Here is an 18,052-nt window from a genome sequence, read left to right as displayed (position 1 = left end):
AATTTTTTTCATAAACACCCCTAAAAATCTCACAGCAGGTTGGCATCTGAATCAATAGAAGGACTTCAAATAAATCAGTATAAAGCAACAATTTTTTTTCAGTAGTCTAGAACAGAAAAATCTTAAATATCTTGAAGTATCCTTCTAAATTTTAAAGGTTTCAGCTTCTTTAAAAGGCTATGGCACTTGGCTTTTTGTTTTCCTCACAGGTATTCAACTTTGTTCACATTGTAGATATTTTCTAAAAGTATATTTCAGTGATTATGCATAAAAATATTTTTAAACTTAATTGCATGTTATTAAATTAATTGAAGGTAGATCTGTATAATATACAGGAAGATTGCTGATGTTTGAGTTTATTAAACATTTACTATATTTAAACTACTGGTGCAAAGTTAAAAACAAGTAGCCTTTATTTAGGCATACAAAGATAAAACAATGCAGAAGCTTTGTCTGCATTTCCTTTACCTGACTTTCTTTTTAAGCCTGTGGCTTTGGTTTTTGTACTGTAGGTCAGTTTAAAAAAAAAATTAAAAATCCCCCTCTTAACATCCCGCAAAACATAGTTTGACAAACATTCCGCTAGTAGTGGGGGGAAATCTGGACACGAAAAAGGTTCCAGTGAATTCTCCACTGCTCTGTAATACTACAGGCTTATACCACTCACTCAATCTTAACTTTGTCCCCTAATATTTGCAAAAGTATATACAAATGTTACAATAACATTACTAAAACTATAAAATCTTTCTATTCCATGAATTCATATCCAACATGCTATAACATTTAATGTATCCTGCAACGTTATCACTTGATTCTGCAACTTCAACGGGCACCGTGTTGGCACAACAACTTGTCTTCAAGAGTGGGGCCTTGCTCCCTGTGAAACACTGTGTGTTCGTTGCTTAGTTGTTACATAATACAAAGTGCACATATGGTTACATAATTTTAGGACACTGTATAATCAACATGAAACAGATCCTCCATTCCAGTTCTTTTAATAAACACATTGTTCTGCTCCTCCTACACTTTGATCTGAGAGAATATTTTGAGCTCTGATATAACTTCAGTTACCCTGGGACTACTTTCCTTTTGAAATCTTTACTACATATTATTTAATATGTAGTAATCAAAAATATGTCCAAAATTTATTTCTATTAGAGATTAGAAAAAGGAGACACAATTGAATAGGATGGGACAGCCGTGAGTAAAAGGTCATACAGCACTGAGAAATTATTTGGAATCTTTCAATCTTAATTTCGAGGCTTTTATCCTTCTCTTAAAAAGGGCATAATTTTTGTAAAGGGTGAATTCCTTTTTGGGGGAATGCGATTTCATTTAAATAGACTTTAATATCACATTGCCTTTTAATAACGTGTTTTCATGGGGAATATACCTGCGTATGTAGAGATAAATAGTAATGCACAACAAGCTAGGGTGTAAATCTACCTTGCTGTACATTAACTGTCTGTGTGGACCACTCTAAAAGTTCCCTAGAGTGTACTTTGATCTACTTCCATTTCACTAGGGAAGATTTAATGCACAGTAACAGGGTCCACATGACAGTTAGTGCATGGCATACTAGTATTAGGTAGATTTACACCCCAATTTGTTGTGCATTAACTGTTCGTTTAGGTAAGCCCTGTAACTTTAAACTTTGTTTTAGATATGAACTGTACTTTCAGCCTGCTCCTATGTTTGGATTAAGGGGCCAATCAAGTTAGAACTTCAGATCAGAAGGCTGGCTGAACAATTCAGAATTATAGATTAACTGCTTCCTTCTTTCCCTCATTAGTGTGCTTCCATTTATTAGGCTTGTCTTATTAGTTCTAAGTCTAACTAATCATTTACTAGAGTGCCACTGTTTTTTCTCCCTCTTCAGACCTCTGACGGAGGAAGAAATTGCTGATCTGAGAGAGAGACATTATGATTCCATTGCTGAAAAACAGAGAGCATTTGATATGAAACTTCAGTCAGAGGTAGATAATTGTGGTGATTGTACGACTTGGATAATTTTATGATTACAAATAATGGCCTAAACAAGCAAAACAAGTTTTAATTTATGGCAAATCATTGTTCTTGCATTTATCGGTTAACAGCATTTTTAGTTGGCCAGGTACTGTAGCTGTGCAATTAAATTTGTATGAAAGATGATCACTTAATTCATTTATTGCTTAATTAAATGGAAAATATAATAAATAAGATAGATAGTCCTCTATAGAGAGCTGTTTAAATTGAAAATATGCCAGCCTTTTTCCTTTGGAAAGGAAAAAATTGCTATGTATTTTATTTAGTGGGGAGGGGCGAAAAAAATTTTTAAATGAAAGAACCTAATTCATCATGTCTGCTTTTAACATCATATCCCATTAATTGTTAATGGGATATGATATGGAAATTAGTGATCACTTCCAGATGAACACCTCTTCAAATGCAATACAAATTCATCTCATATTTAAAACTAGTTTTATAATATATATGGTCCTCTGTAATACGTCCTTATGTATTTAAAACAGCTCACTATTTTCCCAGTAGGTGTCTTTGTTTTAACAGGGTAATATATATCTGACTCAATTTCATTAGTTATTTGAAAGAAGAAACTAGCAGACTTGCAATACTTTGCATATAATGATGATCAAGAAAATGGTTTCTGACTATACATTCTGGTAGTTTGCTTTTTGTTTGTCTTTTTATGGGTGACTTTTTCTTTTAATTTAGTAAACTTATGTTTTTATTCATAGGAAGATAGATAGGTTCTGCTTTTGTTAACCCTTATTATTTTGTTCATATACAGTTAGCCTTACAAGAGGAGAAGTTAAGAATAGAAGAAGAGGCTTTATATGCTGCACAACGTGAAGCAGCCAGGGCAGCAAAGCAGAAAAAGCTCTTGGAGGTGAGGGGAAAAAGACCCCAATACATATCAGAGCTTCTGTTCTATATTTTTGTGTACACAGACTATCATAGCTTCATTTATTTTCTCAGAAGTAATTTCTGAGATGCAGCTTCGTTTGTAGTAGTGTCTATTTTCATGCATAGTCCCTGAAGTCTAGTATCAAGTATTTTTATAGCAGAGTAGCGCATGTGTTGCATAAAACATCTGTGCCTATGAATAGTAGTAGTGTTAAATGCCTAGTGCCTGTTGCTATTGAGATTGGAGTCAGCTGATAACACTTAGCCTGGATGTCTTTTAAAAAAAAAAAAAAAGGGTTTTTTGTTTTTCTGTTTATCCAGTAGACAGTTGCTGGTCTGTCTTCTGTGATACTTTGACTTCTTCATGCAAGTGTGGTTATATGAATAATAAAAATCCTACTGTATTTTAGCCCATAATTGTTAGTATATACATTTTTCATCTCAATTCATTAACTAAAAGATAATGAGTATAAATTGTCTAATTATATGAAGTGTCTGCAAATTTAAAAGAACACTTAGAACTGTACATCTGACTTTTTTCAACATCCATTTAAATGCTGTTTGTGACAGTTGTTACAGTATGCCCAAGAGAACAAAACTTCCCAAACACAGTTTACATGTTAATTACAGACAGTTTTAAAAGCCGGTGGGTAGATGGCTGAAGAAAGTTAAACTCGTGAGAAATGAATCCCTGTAGTCAACAAGACATTAGGTGAGAGCCCATTTTAGGACTAACTACCATTCAGCCTTTTCTTATTGAAAAGTTAATGCAGTAGTTCACTAAATGAACAGTGCTACCAGCAAGAGTCTGACATGATGATCATGGCCAGCTCACAGTTCATGGGACACTGTAGGGCAAAGATGAGATCTAGTTTTCTTCCGATATCAAATGTTCCCAGATAGTTTCAAGATGCCTTTCCATTCTGCATTTTTTTTTTGTTGTTGTTGCTATTACTGTGTTCTCTATTCTTTCTCAATGGGTTTTTCTCACCTTCTGCTTTTTTTTATTCTTCTGTCCTTGGTCTCTTTAAGGTCATCATCAGTAATTTGTTTTATGCATATGACTGTAAAAGTTCTTCGGGAGAAACCCTACCAAATGCCCTGTTCTGAAAACTGGTCTTTCTTACCCAGATCCTAAGACATCTATAATGCACCGTTTTTGTTTTTAAACAGACTACCTTGTTGAAAAAGGTTGAATGACATTAATCAACAGGGAGTGGAGATGGGGAGGAAATTAGTTACTCTTCACAAAGTCTCTAAATCTTATTTTTGTTTTTTAGTTAAAAATATAGTCGTGGCTACAATTAAAAGAAAACAGTAGAGTTCTAATCTTGTTTTAACCATCTTAAAAGCACATTTCAGGGATATGAGCATAAGTTCTGACATGGTCCAAATAAACTAGAATTCAGTAATAGAAAATTCACAATCCAGCTCTTATGTCTGCCTGAAACTCCATGCTTGGCTCAGGCATCAATCTGTTAATTCAACGAACAGGTGAATCATTGGAAATATGACAACGTATGAACCTGATTTGACCACTGTTGTTTGTTAAATACATCTTGTTTAGTTCATTTGTTTCCAATAGAAATGCAGGTTAAGGTACTAAATGTGAGTACAGGTGACATAATCAAGTTCTGCAAAGCAAAACAATAGTTTTGAAATACTTGCGTACCCTGGGACTTACCTTCTAATTTATAGAACAAGTTTAAAGATGGATCTACTTCATACAGTAGAAACCAAACATCCAACTTTGCTTAATATATGTGATCTTTCCTTCCTCCTATCCACCTTCTTTCATTCACCAAGTATCAATAAGAAATGCACTTTCTCCATAACTTCCCAGTTCCTCATTACATTCAGAATCTAGTTGTGCTAATACATTACCTGCCACATACTCCACAGTGGGGAAAATGCTTTTGTGCTAAGAAAAGGCATTGTCATATTGGAGTTTTGTATTAAATAAAAATTTTCACTTGACCCGTTCAGCCCTTCAGAAAGAGCTCTACTACAGCCATGTTAAAGTGCTTGAATTAATCTTTTGTTTTACTACTCACACTTTTGTCCTTTTTCTCTCCTTTATGTGCCTGAGAAAATATATTTGCTACACACCTGGGCTCTTGCTACTAAAAATTAAACTTGCTCATTTCATTTCAGCTTTCTATATAATCAAAGTGAGGTCACACTGATTAATTTAATTAAATCAGTTATGAAACTGACCAGCAGGTACCTGACTGGCCTTACATTTTTATCCCCAAATTTTTCTCTCTGGGATTGTGGGGGTGGAGATGTTAGTCATCTTAAAACCAAAAACTGTTAAATGAGTGAAACCTTTTGCCCATAACATATACATCTTGAGGCCATAAAAGGAATCCTATTACTAGGTTGTATCTCATATTTTTAATCTGTTTACACATAAGGATACAAAGAAGGCTTTAAACTGCAGAATTTAAAGGAACCAACAAATAGTAAAGTTTTTGTTCATGCAAATCAAATACTTTATTATGATATATAAAAATAGAAATATATGTGGCAATATTCCTTGTGCTGAGGTAATGTAAGGAAATAAAATTGCTTCTTTAAAAGTAGATTTTCTTTGTCAGATTAAAGATGTTTTCTATTGAACATGTACTACGGACAGAACAAAACATCCAAATCGTCATATCTCAACTGCTTTTAGAAAGTACTATGCTGAGATAAGAATAACTGAGATGGAAAGATGCTATGGTGAATAACCACTCTTATTTTCATGCTTGCAAGTAGGATGGTACCTCATGATCACATTTCTTGTGTGCAAAATGGGTTAAAATGAAGAAGACTCTTGCCTTTCAAGTTAGAAGGGACTGGTACTGCCGTGGAGAGAATATACTCATCCTCTGAGATTAAGAAAAAAAAATTATTTTTATCTGACAAATACTTCACCTACTTAAGAATCTGTATTAATATAATCAAAGTTCTGTCTCTTTCCCAGTTGAATTGGGGGAACTGGGATAATATTTTTAGGCCATGTCACAGGGAGGTAGTCGATCCCAGGAGGTTGAAACTTGTTTTAATATTTTTAACTATGATTTGAAGGGTATTAAGTCTGTTTCTTCAGAGTGATTTTTTAAAACTATCTGATATATGACAATTTACACTTTGTTTGGTAGCCACATAGACTACAGAGGATTATGCAGCGAGCACCAGCATCTAATAATGGAGAATATCAAAGGTAAGATGTGTGTGACAGTGTACTCCATAAGGCTCTATGGGGTGGGGGTGCCCATAAATGTATGTATGATATAACTAGAATAGGGTTTTGCTGCATATGCCATGTAACATATCTATGTAAAGGTTATGTTCATCCTAGTTGTATGTAGACACCATTTGTGTGCTCAAAGTTATGAACATTGGCTGTATAATTGCTTGATTTCTAAGTAGCCTTAGGGCTTGGCTACACTTGCAAGTTGCAGCGCTGGTAGAGGCTTTCCAGCGCTGCAATTAGTAACCGTCCACACCTGCAAGGCACATCCAGCGCTGCAACTCCCTGGCTGCAGCGCTGGCTGTACACCTGGTCGGGTTGGGGTGTAGCGATTGCAGCGCTGGTGATCCAGCGCTGCTCATCAAGTGTGGACACACACCAGCGCTTTTATTGGCCTCCAGGGAATAAGAGATATCCCAGAATGCTTTTAACTAAATTACTCTCTTTGTTTTGTTATGCAGCCTGTCTTTGTTTTGTTGTGAACTCCGGATCGGAGCTCCCTTGAACTGCTTATCTAAAAAACAAACACTGATCACAGCAAACAGGAGCTATCTGTACCTGGCTGTGAACGATCAAATGAGAGGCAAGCAGTTTGCTTGACAGAGAAACAGCGTTGGATGCAGGCTGTTTGCAATTAAGACTAAGGGCTCGCGAACATTTTGTGATTTTTAAATCCAGGAAGCTAACACACAGTGTTGGCTCCAAAAATCCACTCTCTCTATCTTCCTCGCTCCCTGTCACAGTACACCACCCTCCACCCCCCTCTTTTGAAAAGCACGTTGTTGCCACTTGAATGCTGGGATAGCTGCCCATAATACAGCACTCCCAACAGCGCTGTAAATGCTGCAAATGTGGCCACACACCAGCGCTGGTAGCTGTGAGTGTGGCCGCACACCAGCGCTGGCCCTGCACAGCTGCACGACCAGCGCTGTAACTCCCAGCGCTGCAACTTTCAAGTGTAGCCAAGCCCTCTGTTAAAACATTTGGTCACTCCTTGGGAAAGAAATGTGCTCAATCAGGAAGCATTTAATAGACAAAAGAGCTTGGAAGACTCCAATCCACATAAGAAGTCTACCTGAGGACATTCAAGGTAGCATGTGGGTAATGGCTGCTCCCTGCAAGTCCTGAGTCATGCATGGGCAGGTGACTTGCCCATGTGATTCCAAATCTCCATTTTGTGACTGGATTCTACACAGGGTGAGGAGGGGGGTGGTCTCCACCCACAAGAGAGAGTCTATTTAAATACCTGAGAGACCCTTCCATGTGGTCTTCAGCTGGCTAAAGAAGGAGCCTCTCCACCCCCCCACCCAGGATACTTAAAGGAAACTGGAACAAAGGACAGTAACTACAAGGGGTGTGAGTGATTGCTGGACCCAGGCTAAAAGGAGATTAGCCTGTAAAAGGGAGCATTCTGGAACTGGTGAGGATCCTATCTGTATCTAGTTTGATTAGACATAGATTTGTGCATTTTATTTTATTTTGCTTGGTAACTTACTTTGTTCTGTCTGTTACTACTTGGAACCACTTAAATCCTACTTTCTGTATTTAATAAAATCACTTTTTACTTATTAGTTAACTCAGAGTATGTATTAATACCTGGAGGAGCAAACAGCTGTGCATCTCTCTCTATCAGTGCTATAGAGGGTGAACAATTTATGAGTTTACCCTGCATAAGCTTTATACAGGGTAAAACGGATTTATTTGGGTTTAGACCCCATTGGGAGTTGGGCATCTGGGTGCTAAAGACAAGCATACTTCTGTGTGCTGTTTTCAGGTAAACCTGCTGCTTTGGGGCAGGTAATTCAGACTCTGGGTCTTTGTTGAGGTAGACAAGAGTGTCTGGCTCAGCAAGACAGGGTGCTGAAGTCCTAAGCTGGCAGAGGAAACAGGGATAGAAGTAGTCTTGGCACATCGGTTGGCAGCTCCCAAGGGGGTTCCTGTGATCCAACCCGTCACAATGTGAAACAAAATACTATTTTTTTTTATTAATGACTAGTAGTGGGGGAGTTTTCAATAACTGAGGATGTGTTCTTTCCCATCTTCCCCATCTGGCTGTTTCAAATAAGGGATATTTTTATTCTGAATATGCTGTTTTCCCCTCGTCACTAAAAAGTAGCCATTCTTGCATGTCATCATCATACTTACACACCATATTGCATTCCTACTGCCATCCTCTGGAGTTACTGGAATAATACATGCAAAATGCTATTCCAGTCTAGAGTTACCCGAGTTATCCCTTTATCTTATGTCTTTCATGATTCAAATCTGCATTATAACTGTAAGTTAATCAAACCTGTAATAGAATGGTGTCAGAGCTTTGTGCTCTCTGCTGTCACAAAACATTTTGTTAGTGAAAATAAACTCATGATTTTTATTAGCACTAGTATGGGGAGAGGTGGCAGTGGAGGGAATCAAAGAAACAATATTGGGAGCCAAATGGGCAAAGAAAGTGAGGCAAGCAGCCACATTTTGAATGGATCAGAGAGGAATTATATATTTGTTAAGGAGACCAGAGAGAAGATGGTTGTGGTAATCACAGTGAGAGATGAAGGTCTGAACTAGTTTTAGCTCTGTGCATGGGGTGCAAGAGGGGGGATTTTTGAAATACCATGGAGGAAGAAAATGAGGATGAGGATTTGGATACTGGATGCATAGGGTAAATGAGAGAGGGAGGAGTCAAAGATAAACTGCCAGGTCATGGGTCTGAGATGACCAGAGATGAAGTTGGTGTTAGTGGTGACAGAGAATGAGGGAAGAGGAGTGGATTTGGGAGGAAGGTTCAGGGAGTCCAGTTTTAGCCATGTTAAGTTACCTGCAAGTTATCAAAGGAGATGTTAGAGAGCAGGGATGTAGGATTGGAAGGAAGGAGACAAATATGGAGTGGAATGTAATTTTGCAAGTCATCTGCATAAAGATGATAGCTGAAACCTTGTGAGCAGACATAATTTCCTAAGGTTAACATGAGGATGCCATGTACAATGCTCTGTGAGATCCTCATGAAAAGTGAGAGATGAGAACCTATTTAAAGATGCTAATTCATATGGACTTTTTTTAAATGGTGAACCTATAAATATGCTAGAAAACCGTAAATGCTAGGCTTGATCACTGATACCTCTGGATGTAATAAGCAAAATGTTGTTTTTACAGCTCAGTGGCAGAGGAGGAGTTTGATTGTTCTTTGAGAAATATAAAGCTCCACTATGAAGCTTTTCGAAGTAGCAGTAAGTGATTTTCAACATACATTTTGAAATCAGATGTTCTTTAAATAACTGTGGAGCAAATTGTGTTTGAATATCCTCCTCCGAAGAAAAATCTCCTTGTTTTCCCACTTTTGGGTCTATACTTCTGTATAAGACAAGATAGGAACTTCTGTTCTCTTGGATTTTTGAGCTGTGGAGGCATCTGGAGATGTACTTCATATACCCTTTAGACAGCTACCTTTATTGTATCCAGCACTCAAAGTTGTTTGTTCTAATAAAACGAGTTTTGAACTAGCACCCAAACTGAGCTCCTCAGGCTGACTTCTACTAGCTATACAGGGTTTTCCAGCACTGAAGTGGCAGTATCCCAAAAGACATCCAGAGAAGACCTTAGGAGTTGCAGGAGAAGGTCCTGTATATCAGTGGTTTTCAACCTGCAGTCCGTAGATTCCTGAGGGTCCGCAGACTATCTAAGATTTCCACTCCAAATGTTTTAGGGTTCCGCAAATGAGAAAAGGTTGAAAGCCATTGCTGTATATGGTACTCTCACCCTTGAATCAGTTCTGACCCAGTACCCCATTATCTTATTAATGGGCTTTGTATTGTTGGAAGCGCAATCTCTGAAGTGTAAAAAGAGTATCTGGCTGCTTGTAATTAAGGATCCTGTAGAACTCTAGAAATCCTTGTTAACCCTGGCCAGATTCCAACTTGGATAATTGCATTCTATGTCTAAATCCCGTGTAATTTTAATTGGATACAGTTTTCTTCACTATCCTACCTTAATTGTTTAATGTGAACTGTTAAAAAGCTGCTATATGCTCTCCCAAAGGAGGATACATTTAATTAAATTGGTGGATGGAAGTGATTCATTAAATAGTGATGCTAATTTTAGTTGGTTTGCAAGGTGCTTAGATTCTAAGTAAAAGTTGCTGTGGATATGTGATAGTTTTGGCTATTAAATCTTGAACCCAAATATGTATGTGAATTAAAAACACCTTCTTGATGTAGGACTTTCATCTGATGCTACCATTCTGACACCAAACACGGAGAGCAGCTGTGACTTAATGACCAAAACAAAATCAACAAGTGGAAATGAGGACAGCACTTCACTAGATCTAGAGTGGGAAGATGAAGAAGGTACTTACTCTGTCATACAGTACTGTTTGTCATACAAACCTTGTATAGGTCAAAAACATTCACCATTTCAATGACTGTTTGTAGTTTGACAACACCAAAAAAATGCAGTTTCTTCTAAAGAAGAAAATGGCTTAAAACATTTTGAGCCTGCTTTTTTTAAATGTGTGTGTTATTTTCTTTTAAGATCACACTGTTGGTGACGATGATGATTTTGTCATAGGAATATTAGATTAAATAAGTTTATTAGAATAACTCTAATATTTTCACCTGTCTGAGCAATGAAAACTAAGTTCCTTAGAATTTTTAGCAAATTTGCTTCAGGTTTCAACATTGCATGGTAACCTCACTAGTAGTAAACCTGCAACAAAATATAACAGTAAAGAAATACTGCCCCCTTGTGAGCAAGTAGCGTCAGGAATTGATTACTACTGCTTGCTTTTATTGTTTCACTACCTAGGATGTAAAAATTAATTAATTTAATGGATATGCACAAACTGTTTAAAGGTAAATATATTCCTTACAATTTAAGTGGGGTTTCCATTCTTCCCACGCAACCCAAAAATGTAGTGATCTGGAGAAAACCTACAACTTGGTCTTAAATTCACTTTTGAAAGGCAGAATTTTCTTTTAGTTCTGTAAAAATATCCAGGCTCATATTTGAGCATATTTCTATATTGGGTGAATTTCTGCTGAAGTAACCTGAGCCTAGACAGTGATTTTTTTATATATATAGATATAGCTATATAGTGTTAAGTACCTTGAACTTTATCCATTAGTGGATTGGCAGCCAGTGCAGAGAGTGGTGTTATATGCTCTCCTTGGCCTGGCCCTGCCCCACACAGAAGGCAGGGGAAAATGGCATTTTGGACTTCCTCAAGCTTCTGGGTTCCTTTCACAGTCTGTGGTGGGGTTCACTGCTGTATCCACCAAGTTATTACAAAAGCATAGATGAACATGGTGGGTTACATCGAAAGGGGAGGTGCAATTTTCACCAGCCATAGTTGAGGGGGAAAATGCTGTTGCGGTGACTGAAATAATTTTGGCAATCTCAGAGCAATAAATTTAACTAGACCACAAACTTGTGGATTGCAATGGTTGGCAGTCTTCCACTGATAAAGCAGTTACAGATTAAGTTGGCATATCATTGCGACCCTTGCCAGAAACATCACTTCCATTTTGATTGTGTTGCTCTCTAGCCAGCTGGCTAAATAATGGAAAATTTATTCACATATAATTTGATGAAATTGCTAAAATTCAAAACTAAGTATTCAAGCAGTTATAACTGAGATCCCACTTTGTGCCAGTCATTGAGTGATTCTACTAATGGTGGTATCTTGAACATATGAAAAGGGAGCGTATAGTTAAAGTTGAATGTCATGGCTGATCACACAGCAACCCATATTATCACATGGGATCCCGAGTCACGTTAAATCTTGAATAGAAAAAATGGCAAGGTGGATCCTTGAGAAAGCCCTGCAGGGGAGAAGGCATAGTCTTCACTGCTCTGAAAACAATTCACTGCTCTGAATGAATTCCATCCACCCCTTCCAGGTCTCTCAGTTGTCAGCACCACTGATGCAGTGTGGAACACTCATGAATGTCTGAGAAGTATCAACAAAGACATCTGTCCATTTGCCCCGCATAGACTGTTTAGGTACTAAGTTGATCGGTGCTATCAAAATACATATGTAAGGGAGAGGCTAGATCTCATACCACAAAAAGCCAGAAAGGTTAGAAGGGTATGGGGAAAGCTTTGCGTGCTCAAGTTCATATATATGATCTGGTTATACTTTTTTGCTGTTAATGAACAGGGGATTGTTTGATTGTAGACCAAAAGTATACCAATTTATAAAATGGGTCTCTGCCTAATGGCAACCTAACTAGAATAAACTATGAGAGGGAATTACACTTTGCGTGACCGAAAGACTTTTCCAAGTTAGGGAGCTCTGAACTAAGGCTTCTGGAAATGTCTAAGTTTGTCTGTATACCTTTTACTTCATCTTCAAATTAGATGACTAGTAGTGGTAGTAAATATTTATATTATGATAGTGCCCAAAGACCCCCATTGGGATTGGGGCAGTTTTGTGCTGGGTGCTCTATGAACACAAAAGAGAGAATCCCTGCCCTAAAGACCAAGAGTAGACCAAGGGAAGGCGATGAGGGTACATCATAAATCATATGAGCATTATGAAGAATAGGCAATAATAGTAATGTTGTGGTATCGTATATATTTGCAGCATATTTAATCCTGTTTGGTATAGTAATTTGGTAAAGTGTTGCAGCCAAGGCAGGGGAATTCTAGATTAGTCCTTGTCCTAACAGATAAAGAGAAGCTGATCTCAGAAGTAAAAGTTGATAGCTTAGGTACAAGTTATCATGACTTGACCACATTTATAAAGTGCATACAGAAGAAAGTCCAGACTAGTAAAAAAAAAAAATAATAAGAAACACGTGTGCGTGCGTGCGCACACACACACACACACATACTTTAATAGGGCCAATTTCACAAAGCTGAAAACAATTGTGAGCCAAATCTGCTGGGAGGAAGAATTTAATTAGAAAAATTTGAATGATGATCAGGAGTAATTGAAGAACCTTATTAGATGCTCAGAAATCCACAATCGAGGAAGAAGGCTGTGATGGTTAAAAAACCAGCATGGTTTAATGCAGAAGTGAAGGCAGCTATACAAAAATATTTAAAACAAATGGGAAAAAGGGGTGTTTCAAAGTAATGGATATAAATTAGGAATTGTAGAAAATTGATAAGGAAAGGTAAGAGATTTCTCCTTGTATCCATGGCCAGCAGAGTTAAGGACAATAAGGAGTTTTTTAAATATATAAAGAATCCTGACAAAGGTATTAGTCCATTACTAGAGGGAAATGGTAGCATTATCAGTAATAATGCAAAAAAGCAGAGTGGTCAAGAAATATTTCTGTTCTGCATTTGGAGGGGGAAACTGATGATGCAGTCTCATCTTAAAGTTACTCCTGGGGGAATTCTGTGCCAAAAAAATAAGATGTCTGTGCACAATATTTTAAAATTCTGCATATTTTATTTGTCAGGATAACACAATATAATCATACTAGTTTCAATTATTTTGGTAATTTATTTCAAAATACCTGTCAGCAAGTATGTCTAACAATATAGACAACAAAAAAGATTCAGGAAATGTTTTTGGACAAATAGATTTACTGGGCATATTAATACAGAACTTTGAGTAATTCATTTAAACTACAATACAGACACTTATTTCCTGGACCCCTCAGAAGCAGTGTAAAGGCTTAGGGGGAGTCGGGTAACGGAGGAGCTGAGGGAGATGAAAGTAATTTCTGGGAAGGAACCTGGAGTGAACCTGGAATGTTGTTGGACGTGGGTGGGAGAAGTATGGTACAGGGTTTTTTTGGGGAGAGAGGTGGGGGGGATTGTTAGGGAGTGGGGGATCCTTTTCTGTGCAGACCCTGGCTGACCCCTAGTCTCTCCCATTCAGTCAAGCACATCTGCTCCATCCCCATGTGTCCCTGCACCCCCACTCCCATTTAGGTCCCGCCCTACTCTGTTTCCCTCACCCCCCTATATTCCATGCCTCCTCACCTGGCCCCACAGGCAGGGCACTGTGAGGAATGCAGCCTCTCCACCTTCCTATCCACTGCTGCCTGCTACATCGGGTGAGCTGGCTGCCCTTTGTTCTGGTGCCACAGCAGCCCTGGTAGTCAAAAGGTGTAACTGCAGTGTGTCTCTGGCAGAATGTATTTTCTGCCGGGGGAATCTGCAGGGGACATGAATTCTGCGTGTATACAGTGTTGCAGAATTTTCCCAGGTGTATACAGTGATGGTAACACATTTTCCATTTCACTAGTATCCCTGTAAGTTGTTAAACAGAAGCTACTAAAGTTGGACATTTTTAAATCAGCAGGTCTAGATAACTTGCATCCAAGAGTTTTAAAAGAGCATGCTGAAGAGCTCATTAAACTGTTAATGTTGATTTTCAATGGGTCTTTGAATACCGGGGAAGTTCCGGGAGACCGGAAGAAAGCTAATTTTTTTTAAAAGGGTAAATGGGATGACCTAGGTATTCATAGGCCCATCAGCCTGACATCAATCCCAGGCAAAACAGAGTAGCTGATATGGGACTCAATTAATAAAGAACTAAAGGAGGGTAATGTAATTTAATGTGAATCAGTATAAGTTTATGAAAAATAGATCCTATCAAACTAACTTGATATCTTTTTTTTGATGAGATTACAAAGTTTGGTTGATTAAAAGTAATAGTGTTCGTGTAATATACTTAGACTTCTCTAAGGCATTTTACTTGGTACCGCACAACATTTTGATTAAAAAAACTAGAATGATATAAAATTAACATGGCACATATTAAATGGCTTATAAACTGGCTAAATGATAGGTCTCAAAATGTAAGTGTAAAAGGGGGGGTCATTGAGTGTGTATGTCGCCAGTGGGATCCTGTGGGAATTGGTTCTTGGCCCTATGCTGTTTAACATCTTTATCAATGACCTGGGAGAAAATATAAAATCATCACTGATAAAGTTTGCAGATGACACAGATTGGGGAAGTGGTAAATAACGAAGAGGACAGGTCACTGATTAGGAGTGATCTAGATTGCTGGAGGCCAGTTTACCTAGCAAACAATAACATATAGCCCTATTAAAATACATGTGAGAACAAAGATTTGGGGGTTATGGTGAGTAATCAGCTGAACATGAACTCCCAATGTGATGCTGTTGCCAAAAGAGCCAACGCAATCCTGGGTTGCCTAAACGGGAATCTCAAGTAGGGGTATAGATATAAAATAACTTCTGTATTTGGCACTGGTACAACCACTCCTGAAATACTGTGTCCAGTTCTGGTGTCCATAATTCAAGGAGAATATTGATAAATTGGAGAGGGTTCAGAGAAGAGCCATGATAATGATTAAAGGATTGGAAAACATGCCTTATAGTGATAGACTCAAGAAGCTCAATATATTTAGCTTAACAAAGAGAAGGTTAAGAGGTGACTTGATTACAGTCTGTAAGTACCTACATGAGGAATACACATTTCATAACGGGGTCTTCAATCTAGCAGGGAAAGGTATAACATGAGTCAGTGGCTAGAAGTTAAAGCTAGACAAATTCAGACTGTAAACAAGGTGTAAACTTTTAACAGTGAGAGTAATTAACCATTGGAACAATTTACCGTCACTGATATTTTTTTAAATCAAAATTTGATGTTTTTCTAAAAGATTTGCAGTAGGAATTATTTTGGGGAAGTTCTATGGCCTGTGTTATACAGGAGGACTGGCTAAATTATCACAGTGGTCCCTTCTGGCCTTGGAATCTATAAAATTACTGATATTTTCCATTCTTGCTCTGAATATCTTTATGATAAATAAGTTGTCACATACAGTTAACATGGAACTGCAATAAAGTTACACTGTCATTTCACCCTGTTAACAGTATAACTTGTTAAAGGGTACTGTATATCTTTATTGATGAGACCTTCAGTGAAGTGTCAGTAGCAAAGGAACAAAGCGATTGAAATATTGCTAAACTTCTCAAGTACCCAGTGAGTGGATGTAAACTTTTTCCTGGAATCTCAAGTGATAAAGGATGTTTATTTGATAAATAGCATACTACAAGTGAAGCAGAATCACTGCAGTAATCCAAGTTTAAAATTAGAGGGATTTAATTAGGAGGGTGGGGTAAACCTGACCATAATGAGAACAGAGGCACAGTAAATCTTTTATTGCCTCTGCAAGCTTTCACTTCTTTCCATTGGCAGAGGAGACAGTTTATACACCTCTGGAGATAACACAGCATTCTCTGCATTGCTAACCTCTCTCTCTTTTGGAAAATCTCTAACCTGTTATGCACATTTCTGATCAACTTGGCTTACTTTGTGTATGTATCTTGAATTTGTCCTCTTTGTATAAAGCAAAATGGTATCGGTGTCTAGGGGGAAACAATTTCTGAACTTCAGAATCCGTTTCACTCAGTGAAGATTTCTTCTGATATCACTGTCAGGAAGCTACAAGCAGATACATTACTACAGATCATATGATTTAACAGGAGCTAGTAGCTTTCATAGAAATTTCATGGAACCAGAAGGTTTTTAATATGTCTGTATGTGTTCAGAATACATACATACCAATCAAGTAGAAAGGGCAGCAGATTGGTTAGTGGGAAAGACTGTCAACAAACCTGATCCTATTTAGCCATACTTCTTGCCTTCTTTAAAAAAAAAAAAAAGATAGAAACTAGTTTCGTTCTCAAACAGGTAATCAGTTTCCTTGTGGCCAGTTAACGACTAAAGAAGGTATTGATGCCCTTACTTGCGTTGACATGAACAAGACTGCTTGCAGACTGAGGTACTAGTCAGTAAGAGCAACAGTATCAGAATCTGGCTCTAAATGTGTTCTTGTTAGCATTTAATATTTTAGCAAAAATGTGATGACACATTCTCTTCCCGTGGTGTCTGTCCCATCCCCCCCATTCTTGGCGCCCTCCCCCCCCCCCCCCAAAAAAAAAAACTTTTTAAAAGCCACAACTTTTTTTTTTTATCTTAAATTGCAGGTATGAACAGAATGATTCCAATAAGAGAGCGCTCTAAAACAGAAGAAGATATACTCCGAGCAGCACTAAAATTTAGCAGCAAGAAGACAGGAAGTAATCCAACCTCAGCTTCTGATGATTCAAATGGTTTGGAGTGGGAGAATGATTTTGTTAGTGCTGAGATGGATGATAATGGCAATTCAGAGTATGCTGGATTTGTGAATCCTGTAATAGAACTGTCTGTGTCAGACATAAATAAACTCGATGCTGATCAACAAGACAGGTAGTGAAATTGTGTGGCTGTTATTAATGGCAAAATGTTTAAAGTTAAATGGAGTGTACAGAACTGTGAGGCTTGTGTAAGAAAAGGAAGGAAACCATATTGTAATGCTCATTAGCAAGGAATGGGAATGATTTGTTATCTGAGTTACTTCAGAATTAAGTGCAATTTTATCATCTACCTTATAAATGTTTATGAAAATACTGGGGTGATTCTATCTTGTATATTTCTGGAAATTTGGGATTCGTATAAAATTATCTGCATTAATTTAAGATTCACAGCTTGACATACCTATATTTTAACTAGCCACTTGGTTTCAGTGTATTTCTCCTGATTTGTTTTACATGTCATTGGCCTAATATTTATCTTGAAAATAAATATCCTACATAACTTATCTTAATACTTGAATGTATTAAGTGATGGGTAAGGATCTGTGGCCTGCAATGTGCAGGAGCTCAGATTAGATTATCATGATGGTCCCTTCTGACCTTAAAGTCTGAGAATGTGAAAGCGGTGAGAGATTACTTTTATAAATTGCCTTTTTCCATTATCTGTTTGATTTGTTCTTTAACATACAGAGGCCAAGTCAATAGTTTATCACATGTGAAATTGTCTATTTGCAATTGTATCAGAGGGGTAGCCGTGTTAGTCTGGTTCTGTAGAAGCAGCAAAGAATCCTGTGGCACCTTATAGACTAACAGACATTTTGCAGCATGAGCTTTCGTGGGTGAATACCCACTTCTT

The 18,052-nt window shown here is 37.6% G+C and overlaps 1 protein-coding gene across 4 annotated transcripts in view; it reads left to right on the top strand.

Annotated features, from left to right (window-relative positions):
• Positions 1-18,052, top strand: part of AP1AR (adaptor related protein complex 1 associated regulatory protein) — a 34,772-nt gene that overhangs the window by 15,495 nt on the left and 1,225 nt on the right. For 2 of the 4 annotated variants that reach the window (XM_045019207.1, XM_045019208.1), the window contains exons 5-10: positions 1,880-1,976; positions 2,789-2,887; positions 6,051-6,112; positions 9,290-9,363; positions 10,351-10,479; positions 17,050-18,032. In XM_045019207.1, coding sequence (XP_044875142.1) covers positions 1,880-1,976; positions 2,789-2,887; positions 6,051-6,112; positions 9,290-9,363; positions 10,351-10,479; positions 17,050-17,315 — 727 coding nt within the window. In that variant the 3' untranslated portion in view covers positions 17,316-18,032. Of the gene's footprint in view, positions 1-1,879; positions 1,977-2,788; positions 2,888-6,050; positions 6,113-9,289; positions 9,364-10,350; positions 10,480-17,049; positions 18,033-18,052 lie in introns of those variants that run through there. The other 2 variants (XR_006579818.1, XM_045019210.1) reach the window with 2 other exon arrangements.

This window comes from Mauremys mutica, chromosome 5 (assembly GCF_020497125.1).
Source record: "Mauremys mutica isolate MM-2020 ecotype Southern chromosome 5, ASM2049712v1, whole genome shotgun sequence".
NCBI classification, from domain to species: Eukaryota; Metazoa; Chordata; order Testudines; family Geoemydidae; genus Mauremys; species Mauremys mutica.
Note: the sequence above shows the minus strand (reverse complement) of the source record. Positions and strands in the feature narration are given on the sequence as shown.